Genomic DNA, 21,818 nt, shown 5'->3' on the forward strand with positions numbered 1-21,818 from the left:
TTCAGTGCAATATCATCTATTCTTTTGATATCCCTGTAAGTAATTACTCTAGGAGTCGATTTAGGACACTGCAGATTAAACGATAGATAAATGATATCATGCCCTGATAGTCCTGGTGCAGGCAACTGTCCATGCGTCAGTACTTTGTCGGCATTGTTAGTAATTATCAAGTCCAGTAATGTGTCTGTACCTTCCGTGTGATGTGTGGGAGCTAGGGGTAGGATTACCATATCAAGGCACTGAAAGAATGATTTAAGTCTTTTAGTCGTACTAGAATGTAAGTCAAGTAAGTTTGAATTGAAGTCACCCATGATTATAACGTTCTCATATTGCGGCGTTACGTTTAGTAAGGTGGTTTCGAAATCATCTACGTCATATATATGTGGGGGTTTATATACGACACACACTAGACATTTTGTAAATAAGGTGCAAATTTCAATGAACATGAACTCGGGTTTGGCAGAGTACTGGCTTGGAGAATGATGAATAATTTTAGGTCGCAAATCGGATCTAATATAACCAGCCACCCCTCCGCCTCTCTTGCCCTCTCTGTCATTACGGCAAAGCGTATAGCCAGGAAGGTTTACGAGAGTGGAAGGAAGATTAGGATGTAACCAAGATTCGGAGATAAGAATAACGTGAATGTCTAAAGGTGAGAAGATAGAAGAAAATTCGTCAAAATGACACAACAGACTTTGAGCATTCACGTGAACAACATTAAGTGACAAAGGAGAGAAAGAAAGCGCAGCCTTGATTATGTCTGCGGTACAGGGCAGTGGGCAGGTAGGATTGCTATTGTTCGTGTTAATAGAGGGGACCGGTCTCTGTACACTGACCTCAGGGACTGTCGGGTGAACATGCTGCTTTTTGTTCTCAATTGTACCAACTTATATGCAATTCAAGTTTTTAAATTATTTTCTAGCAATAATAACTTAAAATTACAGTACTAAATGATAAAGAATGTGAAGAAGAAAAATAATTAATTAATAAATAACGTTATTATATAGTAAAAGTTAAAGTGACTTACAGTACTAAATGATAAAAATAAGAATGAAAAAGAATTAATTATTAGGTAAAGTTACTGATAGAGTAAAATTTAATATAGATTGAATATTGCAGTATATTAAAATTAGTTGCCTTACTAGTTTTACGCAGCCGACTCGTTCAGATCATGTCTTCTGGGCATTTAATTCTGTGTTTGTGCTCGCCTACTTTGACAATAATGTCTCCGTCTTGTGTCCACACGTTTTTCAAGCTGTATTTAGTTATGCATTCTTTTAACAGATTATGCCTGGCTTTAGTTAGGTCTTCACGGACGGTAACAAGACTACCCTTTAACAGTTTTTTGTTTCTGAATACCTCAGCCCTCTTTCTATAGCTGACGAATTTGACAATGATAGGCCGAGGCCTATCACTGTTTCTTCGCCCCACTCGGTGACTTCTGTCGATATCACTTTCAGTTAATTTTACTCCTATTTTAGAAGCCACGTCAATGGCGATAGTGTCCGTGTTCTCAGACTCACTTTCACTCACACCGAAAATCCGTAAACACTGTCGTCTCTGATATTGCTCCAGATCGTCCACCTTCATCTGGAGCTGCCTAATGTGCCTGTCCTTCTCCTCTAGAGCTGTTTTCAGGCTTTCTATCACAGCACTGTTTTCAGCAATAGTTTGTTTCAAGTCCTCCACAATGGCGGTCCTGATGGCCTGCGTCAGTACCTGCAGCATGCCGGGATCTTTCAACGCTTCCACCATGACGCGTCGGACAGCTTCTTCGGAGAACTCGCTGGGAGATGACTTCTTATTATTGCTATTTCCACCCATTTTGTCGTAGAAATCGAATGCGAAATAACACAAAATTATATACCACGACACTTTTAAACACTTTCAAATAGTAATGCACTCTAAAACCGCTGCTAATAATCACCTAAGTCGGAGTGTAATAACACGTGTCTAGCAGCTATCCGCCATGACAGACTGACTGTGCACAGCACACATTCACTTTGGGAGAATCGTGTTGGTATGGACGTGCCACATGGGGTTTTTCCATGCCCCAAATACTGCAATTGTGCTTATGCACTTTCCTGGAAACATGGAACATTACCTCATCTGAAAAGCGGAGTCCATCAAAGAATGCATCATTTCTTCCAATTTCTTGTAAAATGAATACTGAGGATTCTCTCTGGCATGGCTTGTCAGGTCTGATTTCCTGGCGTAATTGAGGTATGCACAAACATTATGATGTCATTTAAACCCATGCGCATCAAACATTTTGAGTTGCTGTTTATGTAGGAAAACCCATATGGAAATATCTTAATTAGTTTTCGAGTAATACATTTCTGTTTTATTATATGTTCAAGTCAGACACACTGTATTATAAAGACATGATTGTCACTGTAAGTCGGGTTATTTAACTTTGTTTATATGATGATTGCCCACTAGGCCTACTGCCATCGAATCCCCACTTTGACACTAACATAAAACAATCAGGATTCATTGTATCTAGTCTCTTGCAGTATCCCGTATTTTACTAGATGTGTTGCTGTATGGTCCAACAATTGCTACAGTTTTACTTCTACAGATGTTTCATAGAAAATAATTGACGCTTTTGGTGGGTAACAATGTTCTTTAGCTTCTAGTACCCGATGATAAGAGGGATACAAATCAGTATTTTTTCCTTTAGTTTCTTTCCGGATTAACTTATGTTGTTTTCACTTAAACTAGCCTCAGCAATCAATGATACAGCTTCTTCATCTGAATAAGGCTGCATTTCTTCAAGTGATTTAGATTCAGTCAATGACCGATTGATTTTTTCAGCTCTCGTAGAGGTTGCTAAGGCAATTTCACTTATTATTTTAAAAACTATCTTCTTCCCTTCTTTTCTAAGTCTTATTTTTGTAGCAAAAGCTAACTCTGTCACATTTCTTTCTTGAGGCATTGCTTCTGTTTTTCGTAATTTATTCGTACCTCTATCACTACTTTCATCAAAAGTCAATTTACAGCTTACTTGTTTAATCTCTCCTGAACCTCAAGATTTCTTATTTTCTTTTTATATTCATCTGAAAAGTGATCCTTAAATACTTTAATACATAACTAATTAAATATGTTTGCTGTTCACTTGTACCCTCACCAGTGCTGTAGTTTGAAACAAATTTTAGGGGATACTATTGAAATCTCCTTGATCAGACTAGACTATTTGAACTCGTACTGATCTTCTTTTCCAAGGTTACTTTTTCATCACAGCCACAATTGCATATAAGGCAAGAAATTAAACACTGACACTGATGACCCAACAACACTTTTTAGGAACAAAAACCTAGAAAAATCATTTACTGGAAGAGTATTCATTTTCTTAGTGCATATATCGTTCATTACAGTAATGCTCATTCACATTCTTCAATTGAAATTGGAATAGAATCTATAATAATATGAAACTGGACTCAAGATTCATGAATGCTCAAAAAGTAACAATACTTCTCTCCTCTAGCAAACTGCTAGCATTACACTTGAGCGAGTTTTAAAATTAGCGAATCAGTGCAGCAGATTCTTGAGGCACCACATCATAAAATTAGTGTTGTATGAAGGCATCTACGTAAATTTTGAAATTAGCGAATCAGTGTAGCAGATTTCTCGAGGCACCATGCCATAAAGTTAGTGTTAATTATTTATAGAAATACTACTACTAATTATTTATAGAAATACTACTACTGTATAGAAGTTGAAATTAATAAATCACAATTACTCCTGAAGTGCCAAACATGGTTTTCGATAAAACAACGAATGGAAGTGTTTAAGCAAAGGATACGAGATGCTAGCTGCTACTTTTATGCCAGATAGGTTATCAAAATCAAAATGTTCTTCAAATAACTAATATCCTCCATTTCAAAGTATATTAAAGACTATTTAAACATAATTAATATGTTTTCGAGTCTATATATTTTCCGGTACAGTAACAGCGAGTTTTTGTTTTGGATGGTACAACGTACTGGCCCATACCGGCCCAACTACAGCACTGACCCTCACAAGATTTTTGTCGAAGAATTTTGTACAGTTCTCTGTGAGATCTTCAACATTCCATTGTGAACATGCAAAATTTTGAAATAAAAGAGATTGCCCTAATAACAATATGCACACTCGAAACTGCAACATACCTGCACTATTTCAGTAACGAATACAAACTAATAAATATATACTGTGCGGTAGTGCCAATGTGGGGGAGCTGTTTGAGGAAGAGTGGTGCCTGCCTCCCTGGCTGGCCCATGCGCTAGTGCAGGCTGTCACAAAAACATCACCTACACTCATGACTGAAAAAGTTTCTCATTTTATTACATTCTACACACTATAAGATTTATTTGAAATAGAAGCTCATTGCTACTTTCAGTTTCAAATTTTTTATAGCTCAAGGAGAATTTATTTCGTCACATTATTTTATTTTCGAATATGTAATAATTAAACAAAATTTATATTTACATTATTTACTATTTCTTTGTGTTCCAGAAGGATCATTTTTGACTTTAAAATGCATTAGAAATAAATCTACAAGCATTAAATGTTGAAAAAAAGTAGTTTTCATTAGTGTAAAAATTGAATTTTTCAAACATTCAAATTCAGTCTGTTTTACCGGCATATTTATTAAATTATAAATCTTTCAGTATCGAATTTAGATGATCCAGTGTGATGTTAATGAAATGCCATAAGCAAAAATCGTCAGTAAAAAAGTTGAAAAAATGAAGTTTGGTAGGATTTTTAGAGTTTTGTATCACTGTGCATTAGTTCCTATGACTTTCTCACTTGGGTGATTTCCATCACGTGCATTAAAGTTTCTACATATGACAGTTTAATCTGATTTATTAACCCGCCATCAGTCATGCGGTTCCGTAGAACACTGGGACGCACATGGTCATTTCAACCGGATACTCTGCTGCTATTAACTTTTTTATATTAATGTTTTATTAGTTCTTATATATCCTTTTTCTGATGGGCACATATGGGTATACAAGAACATATTTTGATAATAGTAGAGTTTTGCAATAATTATATGTGATATTTTTAACTCTTTACTAAAAATAAAAAAGGCAAAAAAAAAAAAAAAAAAAAAAGGTAAAGCAACACTTTGCATTGACAATGAAAATATTTTGTAAAAACTCTTAATTGCACTGCATAACAAATTTTAACTTTTCTTTTTCCTGGGCATGTGAGTCATGTTTTCTATATAATTTGAGCTTCCTGAATACGAATATGACAATAAAAACAGTTGTTGGTTACGATTTTTAAAAAAATTTCGAATTTATATCTATTCAAAATACTGCTTTATATAATGACAATAAGGTTAAATATTCACTGTTCAGAAGATTACAGCTTTCTTTTTCTGCATTTTCTCTTATACTGGACATCAGGTAAATCACGAGATGAAGTTCAACAATAGTCTGCTAGCATATTGGTACTCCACTGTCTTTGGTATCTCTTTTCCATAGTTGAAATTTTTATGCTCATCACTGAAATCGTCACAATTCTCGGGAAAAAAAGTCAAGATGGAAGTGAAGGAAGTGAATTTTTAAGGACATGTTACAACCCATAGTTTCATATGCCAACAGTCACTAGTTCTTCATAGTTCTCACTTCTATGGTTACCCAGAAAATTTAATACACCCTCCTTGAATGCAATCCAGGCAGCTTTCTCTTTTCCTTCCAACAAAGATTCGATGATTGGCCTTCATTATTTCTCTAATTTGTGATCCATTGAAAACTTCCTCTTTTATTTTCGAGTCATTAATAGCAGGAAATTTTTTCTGAATATGTTTAAATGCTTCAGTTTCATGATTCATCCCTTTAACAACATTCTTTATTAACCCTAACTTAATGTGTGAAGGGGGTAAAATTACTTTACTTTGAGGTACAAAGTGTAATATTTTCCTTCCCTTGCTCTAGTGATTGTCGTTTTATTTTATAATGATTATCTCGAGCACGACTGTCCCATTCGCGCAGAAAGCAGCAACATTTTGTGTAGCTTAATTGGATTCCAAGAAACAATGTTGCAACCTTCAAATCCGCACATACAAACCATCGTAATTTGAATATTATCATTAAAGCAAACTTTAAAGAAATACACTTCTTACACAGATATCTCTTGGTAAACTGAAGCGATTTCATATAGAGAATCTGTTTCTTCCCCTCCAAATGGAACCGAAAAGGGCAATAAAACAATTTCCGCTTCCAGAAGTCATTTTGAGAATGTGGTCTATTTCAAAATATAAACTACAGTAATGTAATTAAAGCTCACAGTGAAAGAAATGCACATCTCAAGTAAAATCAGGTAAACTCAAGCAAAATCATACTGCAAACCTGTTCCCCCCTCCAAGTAGACTTGTAAAAGGGCAATAAAATAATTTCCTATATATATATTGTGGCTTAGTGGATAAAGCGTCAGCACATAGAGCTGAAAACCCGGGTTCAAATCCCGGCGCCAGAAAGAATTTTTCTCCATTCCATTACTCTTTCATCGTAAAATAATTTCTGTTTCTACAAGTGCTTCTAACATGGTGGCCTACTTATACTAATATCGTTTTCATATAATAGATAGTCACATTAGTAAAACAAAATAGTTACACACGAAATACAATGGTTTTTTAAATAGAATGCGTATAAAATGAATTATACTGTGCATATATATATATATATATATATATATATATATATATATATATATATATATATATATACGGTGATTTTTTAAATAGAATGCATATAAAATGAATTATACTGTGCATCTCGAAAACCCGAACTGATGAAACATTTTGCTTATTATTTTTGAATTCAGGAAGTCGAAATTAGTAAGAATTTGTTATTTTTATGTCTGGCACGAAATGGCTGTTGACCAGTGTTATTGCAGACCATTTTTCAGTTAGTAAAAAAAAGTGCACAGTCTACATTGGTTGACAGAGGACATTACATTACAATTACAAATGGCTTTTAAGGAACCCGCAGGTTCATTGCTGCCCTCACATAAGCCCGCCATCGGTCTCTATCCTGTGCAAGATTAATCCAGTCTCTATCATCATATCCCACCTCCCTCAAATCCATTTTAATGTTATACTCTCATTAACGTCTCGGCCTCCCCAAAGGTTTTTTTCCCTCCGGTCTTCCAACTAACACGCTATATGCATTTCTGGATTCGTCCATACATGCTACATGCCCTGCCCATCTCAAATGTCTGGATTTAATGTTCCTAATTATGTCAGGTGAAGAATACAATGCATGCAGTTCTGCGTTGTGTAACTTTCTCTATTCTCCTGTAACTTCATCCCTTTTAGCCCCAAATATTTTCCTAAAAACCTTATTCTCAAACACCCTTAATCACTGTTCTTCTCTCAAAGTGAGAGTCCAAGTTTCACAACCAAACAGAACAACCGGTAATATAACTGTTTTATAAATTCTAACTTTCAGATTTTTTGACAGCAGACTAGATGACAAACGCTTCTCAACCGAATAATAACACTCATTTCCCATATTTATTCTGCGTTAATTTCCTCCCGAGTGTCATTTATATTTGTTACTGTTGCTCCAAGATATTTGAATTTTTCCACCTCTTCGAAAGATAAATTTCCAATTTTTATATTTCCATTTCGTAGAATATTCTAGTCACGAGACATAATCATATACTTTGTCTTTTCAGGGTTTACTTTACTTTAGGTTGACAGAGTACAGATTTTCAAAATCTTCTAGTCTTGATCGCTTTGAGCCTGGAATAGTCCATAGGTGACACAGGAATTAGTATTGTGCTCCCAGCAGATATAGGTCTGACAAAAAACACTGAGAGTCTTAGTCTTCCTGTTTTCCTCCAGTTACACAACCCATAGCGACTGGGAGCTCCACCTTCTGCATCTCATTTTCGTCATGGTAACATTACTGTGGCTTCTTCTGACACCTCCTCCACTCTAGCTGTCAAAACACTCTTGATCCTCATTTTAAGATGTCGAGGGTAGCTTGGGATCGAAGCTCTGTCTTTGACGAAGTCAGTGCAAAGACTTCAGAGGAGGAATATTCTCTGCTTCATCTCATTGTGCGTACTTGATTTGAAGATTATCAAACTGTTACACCTGCTATGTTTAGTAGTGAAAACAAAATTATCAGAGGCCAGCGGTTGCTTATCCTGGACACCGAATATGTATTTTCATTTTATCTTCTGTGTATATGCCTCCTTTAGTTAAATTATAAAATGTCAATACCTCTGGTTTATTTTGTTCTCCTGAGCTTGTATCGATTGCATCACTTTCGGGAAGGTTGAGAACTGAAGAACAACTTTGCCTTTTATTGGACTGTTATTGTAAATAAACCATTGTGTTGCACTATCCTTACTTAAAAACCAGCAGCTGAAGGAGCATCGTCTTCGTCAGTGGACTTACCAAACTCTTCATTGTCACTGTTGTGGTTGTTATTTACCTCAACATGGTCAACTTCATCTTATCACTTATTATATGATTTTCTTCTGCACAGTCGAATAAATTCCTGCTCACGTGTTCTTGTTCTCGGCGCAATGCTTTACGTCTTTCCCTTTCTTTTTTCTCAAGACTGCCTAGAAGTCTCAGTATTCGCTCTTCTTCACAGGAACCCATCGTGAAACTTACTTATAAAAGTTGTGTGACATTCGTGAAACTCACTGAAACAAGTTTCATGGTGATCAGTCGCATGTGGTCAACAAAAATTGTCCACAACAATGCACTGCTCATGACTAACTGACGGGGACTAATCGCAAACAGAGCTGCCAACCCTCCACAACAAAGCCATGGAATGGCGGAAGAATATTCAACTTTAGTGAAAAACAGCATGTGAAAACATTTTTACTCGGTCAAAAAGACCATGACATGACCGATGGAGGGTTAATAGTTCATAAATGTAGTTTCAATTGCTCATACAATTTGATGTTTTCTTCTCTCTTTCCTTCTTCTGGGGCGTATACACGAGTAGTTATCAAATATCCTCTTGCAGTTTATATTCTAAGATCAATTATTCTCTCCAACACAAATTTATAATTATGGACATTTTCTTTCCATTTATTATTTAAAGAGTATTTCTACTCCAACTGCTGCTTCTTTATTCTGAAGTATTCCACTATAGAATAACATATATTCTCTTAGAGACAAACTATTTTTAATTTTTTTTTTTTTTCCATTTCTGCAATTGCACATACAGTATGTTGGCACAGAAATCAACATTAAGGTCGGCTGCTAAAACAATATTAGCGTCAGGTTTAAAATTATTGTATACCATATTAAACATTTTGTGTAGAAAAAGAGTGAATTTAGCTTTGTTTCTATCAGGCCTACGATATAAAGCAACACAAGATTGTAAGTTTGAATATAAGTGCAACAAATCTCAAAATTATAAGTAGTTGCTAAATTTATAACGTTATTAACATAACGTGCTGAGATTTCATTTTTAACATAAATTACAGCACTTCCATGCTGATCGTGGCTCCTACAATAATAATTAGCAGTATAACACCATAGGATTTTAATTAAGGATAATTCTTCTTTGCTAAGCCAATGTTCGACAAGACACAATATATCTACATCTAATTCATTAACTAGTGATATAATATAGTCCAGTTTGTTCAGCATACTCTGAATATTCCAATGTAGTACCCAAATACTATTCGTGGAATTTGTACTTGTGCTGTCAGAGTTGATCCCTGTTACTTATTCACTAGAATTTTTTGTCGCAGGCGAAAAAACCGACGTCCACAAACATTACTAGACCATATGTTTGAATCCATGGCTAGTTCCAAATTGTCATTGTAGATATCTACTTTGAATGAGGAATATATATCAGGATTTCTAGATGATAATGATTCACATTTTACTTCTGGAAAGTTAGGCTTTAGAAAATTTAACACATCTTCACATTTTGTTGAGGGTGGCAATCTATAGACATACAATGAAACCATTTTAGGAACACCTTGTAATTTGCTATTACTTGGATTTGAGTCAGAGTTTTTCCCAATAACTGTCATTCGTTTACGACTTTTACTTACAACTGTCGTCCATTTTTCTTTAAGTGTAGAAGGTTGGGGAGCACTAACAGAACTTTCTTGAATTGTAGTAATCCTTTTTTGTTTAGTAACAGAATAATCGACTGCATTTAGAGATTTATTTCCGACAATTATACCGTTGTCACTGCACTTGACTATTTCCATCTTCGTTCATTGTTGCTTCCATCTTGTTTTGACATAATTGGTTTCCAATCCAGTATGTTTCGTAATAAGATCCACATGTTGACCTAGCAATTTTATTATTCTTTCTTGTAGTTCTCGTATGATTTCATCCTTCTGTTTTAACATGTAGTTGAAAATACGAATGTTAATTTTATTATCACTATCACTGATAGAATATAAAGTTTCATTAAATGCTTCGTCATTGTCGACATGTAACACAGGTTCACCTTCTTTCTTCTTGCAGCACTGCACTAAATTTTCGTCAATAATTTTCATATTAGGGAATACCTTTGCACAACTATTGTGAAATAAACTTTCACAGTTACTATATTTAAAACCTGACGACATTTTAGACTTGCATCTTCTTCAGAATTGATTGGAAGACGCCATATTGCTTGCAGCGGGACAAGACTGATGGAGCAGCACCACAATCATGTCCGCACTCGACAAGTGCCCAATTATACCAATTGTCCTTCTTTATGGGCTAATTCTCTTATGTTCGAAGCTTCTATATTAATTTTGGCTGCTATACCAGTTTGTTAAACATTGTATTTTGCTTTCGTCGTATTTAAGTGATCTTTCTGATTCTCTTGAAGATTATCATTAACATAAATTTACCCTAGTTGCATTACGAGTTCCACGCAGGGTAAGTTTGGTGGGGAGCTGCCACCTCTCTGCCTCCAAACTTGAGGATATTTATTTGGTTCTCATCCTTAGACTGTTACCTTTACTATGGTTATAGAACCACGTCCATCCCAGTCTAGTTATCTCTTCTAGCTAATATTATTACGATGTACCGAAGTATGGGTGGGTACATATGATATTTCCATGCAATGTGTTGGACATTGTGCCACTGTCACATCTGTGACGCAGTGCATGAGGCTTGGCCACTAGAGGGAACCTAAGAGGTGGTGGAGCTTGAACTGAGAGGATTCAATCCGGCATCGGAATGGGAATCCTGTGTGGCTCGTGGATAGAGCGTCAGCACGTAGAGCTGAAGACCCAGGTTCAAATTCCAGTGCTGGAGAGAATTTTTCTCCACTCCACCCATCCTTCATCATATGATGACGCAGAATTTCTGCATGGAAATATCATATGTACTTCGGTACATCGTAATAATACATGATATGCTAAAATAATCACCTAGTGATTTAAGACGGCACTCATTCCGTCGGATCCCGGCCACTCAGTTACTTGCAATGAGTGCACCTCTGCACATTAATGTGTTGGACATTGTGCCACTGTCACATCTTTGACGCAGTGCATGAGGGTTGACAACTAGAGGGAACCTATGAGGTGGTGGAGCTTAAACTGAGAGGATTCAATCCGGCATCGGAATGGGAATCTGGTGTGGCTCAGTGGATAGAGCGTCAGCATATAGAGCTGAAGACCCGGGTTCAAATCCCGGTGTCGGAGGGAATTTTTCTCTGCTCCACCCATCCTTCATCTTCTAGCTAAGTCGCTGTTGGGATACGTCCTCTTCCACCTCCTTAGTAGTTGGTCATCTTCACGATTGATAGCTGGCCATTCTGGATACAGTCATTATGTTCCATGTAAAACTTCGAAATTATGACAAAGCACAGGGAATTATTAATTATTTAAGCACCATTTGATCCAGAAACACACAAAAATTCACTCTTCCAACAACTTTGACAAACCAGTGCTTTTGTATGATAACGAAGTTTGGATCATAAACAGATAGAAAAAGAATTATGAATTAAGAAATGGGGCTTTAAGAACTGATGAATGTAAAAAAATTATGGTTTATGTATGCTTCAAGAATTAAAAATATAACTAGTAACATTTCACATTGATTACGTTCATACAGTTGCATGGTAGTACACATTAATGTGAACAAAGTATGTTCTATCTCGAGAGCTGCTAAATTCCCAACTAGCTGACAGGAAATCGCCAGGTCTAATATGTGCAAAGATGATGAATAAAATTTTCTTGAAGTGTTGGAATACATTAAATTCGCAATGTGAAAAGCCTGAATTGTACTATGGTTGCTGTAAAATTTCCCACTGAATTGGCTGCAAGGTCTCCAGGAGTACTCTGCTATTTGCATGTGTGTTAATCATACAAAGTAATAACTAACGTTATCTTTTCTGTCCCTTTTTTGTGATCATTATGGGCTTCTGCAGGCATTCCAACCATGAGCATACATTACTTAATCTTCTCTCATTAATTCAGTTTGAATGGATTTTTCGTTCACAATAAACTTTCTGTCCAAATGCAATTTCACATGCATCTTTCACTCCATTTGCTACCAGTTACTTTTTTGAAAACAAAAGTGCTTTAAAAATCTGCCAGAAACTGATTCGAACTGACTACATCTGGCTGAAACGGACACAGTTTTCATTTGATGAGACATCATACTTACTCAGAGTCACCGCTATACACTATTTTTTGGATGAACATTACCAGTAAGAAAGTTTTATAATTCAGTAACTAATCAATTTATCCAAACTCTGCTGCAAGAGACAGAGGCACTCAGCAGCAAGTTTTTATGGTGGCAAATATCGTAATTCCATTGCTCCTGATTTCCACTAGATATTCAATTATTGTTAAGTTTTAAGTTAGTAACACTGTTATTCCATTCATTGTTGCTGAAATTTTTGCGTTGGTATGTTCATTTGTTAAGTTACATAATTTATTTCCAAAAATTCGTCTGACCAGGCATCCTGGGTTATAAAAAAAAAAACAGAATAATATTACACGTACAAGAATAATAACTGATTACTAGGGCTATGAAAAGGGAGCAGTTAAAGCTAGTGATGGTACCAAGTATAGCTGTGGTGGGTGGAATGGGGTGAATTTTCCCTACAACTTGACGTAAGCAGCATACAGTCTGTACCGCTGCTTACATCAAGTTGTAGGGGAAATTCACCCCATTTCACCCACTGCATCCTGGGTTGTCAAAAAAAAAAAAACAATAATATTACGGGAGCAGTTAAAGCTAGTGATGGTACCGAGTATAGCTGTGGTGGGTGGAATGGGGTGAATTTTCCCTACAACTTGACGTAAGCAGCATAGAGTCTGTACTGCTGCTTACATCAAGTTGTAGGGGAAATTCACCCCATTTCACCCACTGCATCCTGGGTTGTCAAAAAAAAAACAATAATATTACGGGAGCAGTTAAAGCCAGTGATGGTACCGAGTATAGCTGTGGTGGGTGGAATGGGGTGAATTTTCCCTACAACTTGACGTAAGCAGCATACAGTCTGTACCGCTGCTTACATCAAGTTGTAGGGGAAATTCACCCCATTCCACCCACCGCATCCTGGGTTGTCAAAAAAAAAACAGAATAATATTACACATACCTACAAGAATAATAACTGATTAATAGGGCTATGAAAAGGGAGCAGTTAAAGCTAGTGATCGTACCGAGTATAGCTGTGGGGGGTGGAATGGGGTGAATTTCCCCAACAACTTGACGTAAGCAGCATACAGTCTGTACCGCTGCTTATGTCAAGTTGTAGGGGAAATTCACCCCATTCCACCTGCCACAGCTAGACTCGGTACCATCACTAGCTTTAACTGCTCCCTTTTCATAGCCCTACTGATTACAGTAAGTAGATGAGTCAAATTTACGTGAACACAGAACATGGCACATGTGGAGATTGGAGATTTATTGATCACCATAAAAACTTGGCGAGTTCCTCTATCTTTTGTAGCAAATGACATTTGTTGGTTGTTGTGTTATAAAACGTCCCAGATACTTTGTATTAAGTAATTACATTTTATAATATTTTGAAAATGCATGTATTTTTTGGGCCAATTTTTCAAGAAGGGAGAGACTAAAACTGAAGACTTATAATAGGCTTTATGAAAAATAGCAGTGTAGCAACACATTCTCTGCATCATCAGATTAGAGTTATTTTTGTCTTTTGAATTTGTTTTGTAAAAAATTACATATTAGATAAGCATGAATTGCCTTCTGAGAAAATATGTGTATTTTCCTGCAATACTAAAAAATTAAATTGTGTAGCTTAAATTAATATTTCAAAATTTAAATACACAGTTTAAATAAAAGATTAGCAGTAATTGTGATGGAAAATTCTGCATGATAACACAGGAATTGTTCTATAGTAAATGGTGCAGATAGTGTTCTTTAAAAGGGAATAATATTTGACTGTAATTCTAAATGTCAACGTGTCCATTTCTAAGGATTGGGTATCATTGGTTGCAATGTTGAAGATGAAAATCATAGCTGTTAATTTTTGCTAAGCAAAACAAGAAAGAGAGTTTTCAATTTTGAAAGGAAAGATTGCAGGCATTTTACACCAGGATACCTGGTGGTGTTCTTTTTGTTAATTGTTCTAGAAATGGCTCTCGTCCACCCGCACACCTGCTTTCTATGTGTGGCCAAGTGCACCGGACATGGAGACAGTAGTGAGGGTGAGTCCTAGCCTGCAATCCATGTCCTGCCAATCCTGTGCCATAAGATCTTGCTGAAGAACTAACTCTCTATAGTACTAGTAGAGATATAACATTGCTAACATATCTGACTAACCTCTCAGTGTATTGTTTATGTAAATTTGAAGCGAAAGAACAATTTGTGCACTACAAACCTATGGAAGGATGAAGTGTGAATACTTAACAAAATGCGACATGAACTTATACCCACTCATCTAGAGCAAACAAAATTAGAGTACTTTACTCCGAAGGTAATAAGAGAAATGCCTGTCAATAACCGTTGATCTGATTTTGCTTTGCTTATTTGTTCTTGTGTTCCAACTATTTTTTCTATCTTAGAGAGTTCGCATAATTATTTGAGCTCTTTATATTGTTTGGACAAACATTGTTTGATATCTGACATGTTATTCATTTGAAAAATCTCATAATGTGCTTCAATTAGTTTTTGTTAGTTCTCTTGATAAGGTTTGTCCAAATTCAGACGTGGAGTACATGTGCTCTATCAACTGACTTGTGAAATATATTATAGCAATTAGGAAAAACTGGGTATCTGTAGAAAAATTCCCTAACCATTTCCTAAACAGGAAAACCTTTCAGTGGGTACAGTTGCATTAAAAAAAGGCCCACCTGAATTTTCTAAATTCCAGATTAAACACATTGCGCATGCTCAGTGCTCCAAAGCAGTGGTACACACGAGATTGCTTTGGCGATTATTAAAATTAATTTTATGTTGATTGTTGTAAAATCGTTGTGGTGTGAATCGTGCTCTGTAAGGGGCTTCAAGAGTTGAGCCATTTGTTTCTGGAACTATATAAACTCATTGTTGAACATGTTTTATTTTGAAAATGGATGTTATTTGGTGATCAATTACATTGGAACCAGAACTGTTTATTTGGAAGAATGAATTATCAGTTGGATTGGTACAAGAATAATAGTATAACGTTTTGAGTCTTTCCTGTTAAGATAGTTGCTGGTCCACAAACATTGATGCAACTTGGAAGCAAGACGAGGAGTTGCTAGTCCACAAACATTTATACAACTTGGAAACAAGGCGAAATGAGACCTTTGTGTTCATTAACTCTTCATGTTAATTTTAAGTTCAGATCTGATTCCTGAATAATTCACACACTTAGATGAATTTAGCATTTCTTTCATGAATGATATCGTTACAGAGAAAATAACAAGCCAATTAGTAATAGAATTCATACATTACTTCTCTTCAGAGAGTGTTTTAAATATATCCTTGTGCAAATTATTTGAACAAGGAAAGATTTGGTATAGAAAAAACTTCATTAAAGAACTAATCTCTTTGATTACTGAAACATTTATTCCAATGCACAGTGCTTCCTAGAGGCACAAAAGTTCGCCAAAAATGTACTCTCATTTTCCTCTATCATTCCACCAATGCTCTCCACCTTCCTCTCATATAATCTATCATCTGCAATACTAAAAATAGGCTGCAGTAAAGGTTTCTTTGTTTATGATTCTGTTGAAACCGAAATAAAAAAGCCTTAAATTATACCTTCCCCTCATTTAGTCTATCACCTGCAACACTAAAAATAGGCTGCGGTAAAGGTTTGTTTGTTTGTTTATGATTTTGTTGAAAACGAAATAAAAAAGCCTTAAATTATACATTCCCCTCATTTAATCTATCACCTGCATCATTAAAAATAAGCTATGATGAAGGTTTGTTTGTTTATGATTCTGTTGAAAACGAAATAAAAAAGCCTTAAATTATACCTTCCCCTCATTTAATCTATCATCTGCAATACTAAAAATAGGCTGCAGTAAAGGTTTGTTTGTTTATGATTTTGTTGAAACCGAAATAAAAAAAGCCTTAAAAACTGCAACACTAAAAATAAGCTGTGGTGAAGGTTTGTTTGTTTGTGATTCTGTTGAAAACAAAATAAAAAAGCCTTAAATTATACCTTCCCCTCATTTAATTTATCACTTGCAACACTAAAAATAGGCCGTGGTGAAGGTTTGTGTATGATTCTGTTGAAACCGAAATAAAAAAGCCTTAAATTATACTTTCCCCTCATTTAATCTATCATCTGAATATTAAAAATAGGCTGTGGTGAAGGTTTGTTTGTTTATGATTCTGTTGAAACCGAAATAAAAGTCTTAAATTATATTTTCCCCTCATTAAATCTATCACCTGCAACCCTAAAAATAGGCTGTGGTGAAAGTTTGTTTATCAATCAATCTTCTTAATGTATCCAGCTCTTTGCTGACAACATAAAGTCCACTATAGTCCACTGTAGTCTATTCAGTTGTTGTTTTTCACGAGAAATGAGGAGTATTTTGATCGGTGTTCATTATAGATGCTTGTTGCTAGTAGCCAGAGGTGGGGTGTAGTAAATATATACTGCAGGGCTGTGTCTTCTGCAACTGGTACTGATGATTTTAATTTACTACTTTTGTGGTTTATGGATGGACAGTATAGAAGAATGTGTTCCAGATCTCCATCATGATTATTACACCACAGACAAGTAGGATTATCAGAAATGTGAAATCGGTGTAGATTGAGTGACAATGTGACCTGTTCTGGCACTTGTTAAAAATGTTTGAACATGTCTCGGCAAGTTTTTGTACATTTCCAGGTCATTCGGTTTCTTTTATACAGACTGTAAAATTTTTCCTTTGTCAGAAGAGAGCCAATTGTTGATCCATAGGTTTGTAAAATGAGACTTTACTGAAGCAAAAGCATTGGATAGAGATGTCACTTGAAGAGGCCTTGGTTGCAAATATGTTGCCTGTTTTGCAATATTATCGACTTTCTCGTTTCCGGGTATACCACAATGACTAGGTATCCATTGAAATGTTATTTCCTTTTGGAGTTCTTTTAGTTTACACAGTTGTTTCTGAATTGGAATAATTCTATGTGCATATAGGTTTGGAGGTTTGGTACATATTTAATTATATTAAATACAGCCCCCTTGGAGTCGGTAAGTATGCAAATAGATTTTTCAGAAATTTGAGTAACACACTGAAGAGCAAAAATAAATAAATAAATAAAAAAAAAAATAAGTAAATAAAGTTTGTTTATGATTCTGTTGAAACCGAAATAGAAAAGCCTTATATTATGTTGTTCAATACAGCTTGTGGACATTTGTATGATCCTCGAGGTGATGATGGCAAACTATCTTCCTGTTTTTTTTTCTCTGTGCTTCAAATGTTTTAATTTCAATTTCCTTTTGTTTTTATGAAGTAAACCCTTATTTTTCACCCTTTTCACCTTTCCTTGCTCTGTTCTTTATTCATGTGTTCCTTCCATTTTTCTGGATCATCTTTCAACCGCTCTCTCCACTTACAAACATGCTCAATGCTTGTATAATTAAAAAAAAAAAATTGTTCTGGGGCCGGATATTGATCCCGGGACCTTTGGCTGAATGCACCAACACTCTTATCCATTGACCTACCCAGGAACTTCACCCGACACCATCTCAACTTTTCTCTTTATGTCCACATAACTCGAGTGGACTGACAAGATGCCTGAAACCCACATTGAGTGCATACAAACTCTGCGTGACTTGAAATTGTGGTTTTCTGTTAATGTACCTACAGTAACATATATTATACAAATCTAGCTTTCAGGTAAAGCTCCCTGTGAAGCAGACTTGTATAATTTCAAGGGAAAAATTATTCCGGAACTGCGTATCGATCCCAGAACCTTTTTCTGAACGCACCAATGCTCTTATCCACTGAGCTACTCAGGAACTTCACCCAACACCTTCTCAACTTTTTTCTTTGTCCACATAACTCGAGTGTGCTGACAAGACACCAGAAACCCACATCGAGTGCCGACTCGAGTTATGTGGACATAAAGGGAAAAGTTGAGATGGTGTCGGGTGAAGTTTCTGGGTAGCTCAGTGGGTAAGAGTGTTGGTGGGTTCAACCAAAGTTCCCGGGATTGATATCTGGTCCCGGAATAATTTTTCCCTTGAAATTATTCAAGTCTGCTTCACAGGGAGCTTTACCTGAAAGCTAGATTTGTATGTTCAATGATGTTATCTATCTTCATCTGTTAACTTTAAAATCACTGTTATCATGTTTAGCTGAAACAAAAAATTGTTTTTTACATATATATACTGTAACAAAAAAACATTCATGTACAGTAAATTCCTTTGTAACCGGTACCCAATTAACTGGCAATACCAAAACAACAGCACTTTTGACTGGAGGAAAAAAAGTTTAAATCAGCCACATTAGTTGCCACCAAAGTACTGCAATGCAAATGTTTCACTCACTCATATTCATTTGAAGATCCCACATTCGAGGGCATTTTTTTTTTCTTCGAGCGAAGAGCGCTGTAAACCAGGATATTTGCTTGAAGCAATTGGGGATTGTTTAAATTTTTACTCGGAAGCACACACAGCCTACACTATTCCTTACCGAAACGTAATGAATTAGCTACAGCCTGTGTTCTGTGAGATAATTAAGGATTCATTCATTCATTCATTTAGTGTTCTGTCCAAGGGCAGGTCTTTTACTGCAACCCAGCTTTCTCCAATCTTTCCTATTTTCTGTCTCCCTCTTCATTTCCTCATATGAACCTTATATCTTAATGTCGTCTACGATGATACCTTCTTCTACTCCAGCTCTTCTTCCGTTTACCATTCCTTCCAGTGCATCCTTTAGTAGGTAGTTTCTTCCCTGCCAGTAGAATAATCTAATATTTATGTTTGTTCTGACTTGTCATTATATTTACTTCATTTTGTGCTCAACTTGACTTTCTTCTCACATTTCAAATGCTGTTACTTGCTTATGGCTTTTAAGGAATCGGAGATTCATTGCTGCCCTCACATAAGTTCGCCACTGGTCCCTATCCTGAGCAAGATTAATCCAGTCTCTAGATTCATATTCCACCTCCCTCAAATCCATTTTAATATTATCCTCCCATCTACGTCTTGGCCTCCTCAAAGGTATTTTTATTTCCGGCCTCCCAACTAACACTATATGCATTTCTGGATTTGCCCATATGTGCTACATGCCCTGTCCATCTCAAACATCTGGATTTAATGTTACTAATTATGTCAGGTGAAGAATACAATGCATGCAGTTTGTGTTGTGTAACTTTCTCCATTCTCCTGTAACTTCATCCCTCTTAGTCCCAAATATTTTCCTAAGCACCTTATTCTCAAACACCCTTAACCTCTGTTTCTCTCTCAAAGTGAGAGTCCAAGTTTCACAATCATACAGAACAAACGGTAATATAACTGTTTTATAAATTCTAACTTTCATCTTTTTTGAGAGCAGACTGGATGACCGAATAATAACAGCATTTCCCATATTTATTCTGCATTTAATTTCCTCCCGAGTGTCATTCATATTTGTTACTGTTGTTCCAAGATACTTGAATTTTTCCACTTCTTCAGAGGTACTTTGTATTTTCGGAATTTACTTCCAAAGTTATCTCTTTACTTGCTTCAAGTAAAATTTCCGTTTTTTTTCCTAATAGTTTGTGGATTTTCTCCTAACATATTCATGTCATTCGCATAGACAAGCAGCTGATGTAACCCATTCAATTCCAAACCATCTCTGTTATCCTGGACTTTACTAATGGTATACTCTAGAGCAAAGTTAAAAAGTGAAGGTGCATCTCCTTACTTTAGCCCGCAGTGAATTGGAAAAGCATCTGACAGAAACTGGCCTATATGGACTCTGCTGTACGTTTCACTTTCATTTTAATTAATCGAACTAGTTTCTTGGGAGTACTAAATTCAATAAGAATATCGTATAAAACTTCTCTCTTAACAGAGTCATATGCCTTTTTGAAATCTATGAATAACTGATGTACTGTATCATTTCCATATCAATGAAAATTAATTGTAGTATATTTTTCATTCTGTTCACTACATTAAACTTATATAATTTCAAAATTAAATTATGTCTTTGGAACAAAAATAGAAATAATACAAGAATTAATACCGTATTAAATTGTGTCTTTGGTTCGAAAATAAAAACAATACAAGAATAACAACTGAGATCAACGGAATTAACTAATGATTCATGTTCCTTCTGTAACAAATTTTTCCAACACATTACTTTTGAGGTCTAATGTCTTGATTAATTTGTAATCATGGCTTAGCCTCGACGTGTCTAGTTTCCCCATCCATGTTTATTGGGGCAATTCTCACAAGTGTGTTTCGGTTGTCTCGAGCATCACTCGGTCTAAATTTAGTGGTGAGTGATAAAGTCTCGTACATTTGCAGCATCTAGCGGTGTAATAGCTTTCTCACACTCGCGAAATTAGTAAATGCAGGGCTTTGGTTGCCACATTAGAAAGTTCGTGTGAATTCAAATATTACCGTAGTGTGTTATTTGCATTGTTTGTTGTATTTTAATAAAGAAGAGCCATATAGTTTTTATGTTCATTTAGTTATCAAATGACTGAGAAATAAGCTTCATATGGCTACAGTTTCAACTGTTGGCATCATAAAATACGAACAAGTAATTTTTTAAAATATTTATTCAATTATCCGACAAAATCTCGTATCTGGAACTAGCCTGGTACCTTTGGTGCTGATGAAGAGGGATTCTACTGTATATTGGCATTATAGGTTTGACAGACTTTAATATAAATTTCTGTTTTATTAAATGAAATTGTATCCAATTAGACTATGCTCACATTTGAAAGGTGTCAAACTTAACTTTACATTCACGTGTGAAAATCATGTCCAGCCTAATATATATATTTATGGGTGTGACAGATTTGTACATAGTCACAAAATGGCTACATTCATAGAAAATTAATTCATGTGGATATATTAAATTTGTTGAATTTCCTTTAGTGTAAAGTTTGGTACTGCAAACACTGCCTTGTGAACAGCAAACACCTTCTTGGAGGGAAAATACAAGCATGCCAACCAAGCAGGATCCGACACAAAAATTTCCTGCTGTGTACGTGAATATCCTTTACCATTAGAAACAACAAACTTAAAATACAAAATATTACATTACTGTATGAAAATTCTTAAATTCAGTGTTTAAGGAACTTGAAAATAATAAGAAATACTGTACTTATCTACAATATTTTTTTTAATTTTGGACCAAATATCTACTTCTGCATGGAATGAATAGTTCATTACCATTTTGAGCAATTGGTACAAAATAACAAAAGAATTTCTCGAATGTAAGTAGAGAGCAGATTTTTTAGTGTTAAAAATTATAATTAATTTATGAACTAG

The 21,818-nt window shown here is 35.5% G+C and overlaps 1 protein-coding gene and 1 non-coding gene across 6 annotated transcripts in view; both read left to right on the plus strand.

The window, feature by feature from the left end:
* The window catches only part of Ttd14 (TRPL translocation defect 14), a 315,039-nt gene that overhangs the window by 122,287 nt on the left and 170,934 nt on the right, over window positions 1–21,818 (plus strand). For 3 of the 5 annotated variants that reach the window (XR_011335927.1, XM_069845769.1, XM_069845766.1), the window contains one exon: window positions 14,536–14,610. The exons of the other annotated variants lie outside the window; for them this stretch is intronic. Coding sequence is in view for 2 of the 3 variants with exons in the window: in XM_069845766.1 (XP_069701867.1) it covers window positions 14,536–14,610 (75 nt within the window). In the remaining variant the exon portion in view is untranslated. The remainder of the gene's footprint in view (window positions 1–14,535; window positions 14,611–21,818) is intronic. 5 annotated transcript variants of the gene reach the window in all.
* Window positions 11,554–11,625, plus strand: TRNAY-AUA (transfer RNA tyrosine (anticodon AUA)). Its single transcript has one exon. It is a non-coding gene; the product is annotated as a tRNA-Tyr (tRNA).

The sequence above is a fragment of the Periplaneta americana genome, chromosome 14 (assembly GCF_040183065.1).
Source record: "Periplaneta americana isolate PAMFEO1 chromosome 14, P.americana_PAMFEO1_priV1, whole genome shotgun sequence".
Taxonomy (NCBI): Eukaryota; Metazoa; Arthropoda; class Insecta; order Blattodea; family Blattidae; genus Periplaneta; species Periplaneta americana.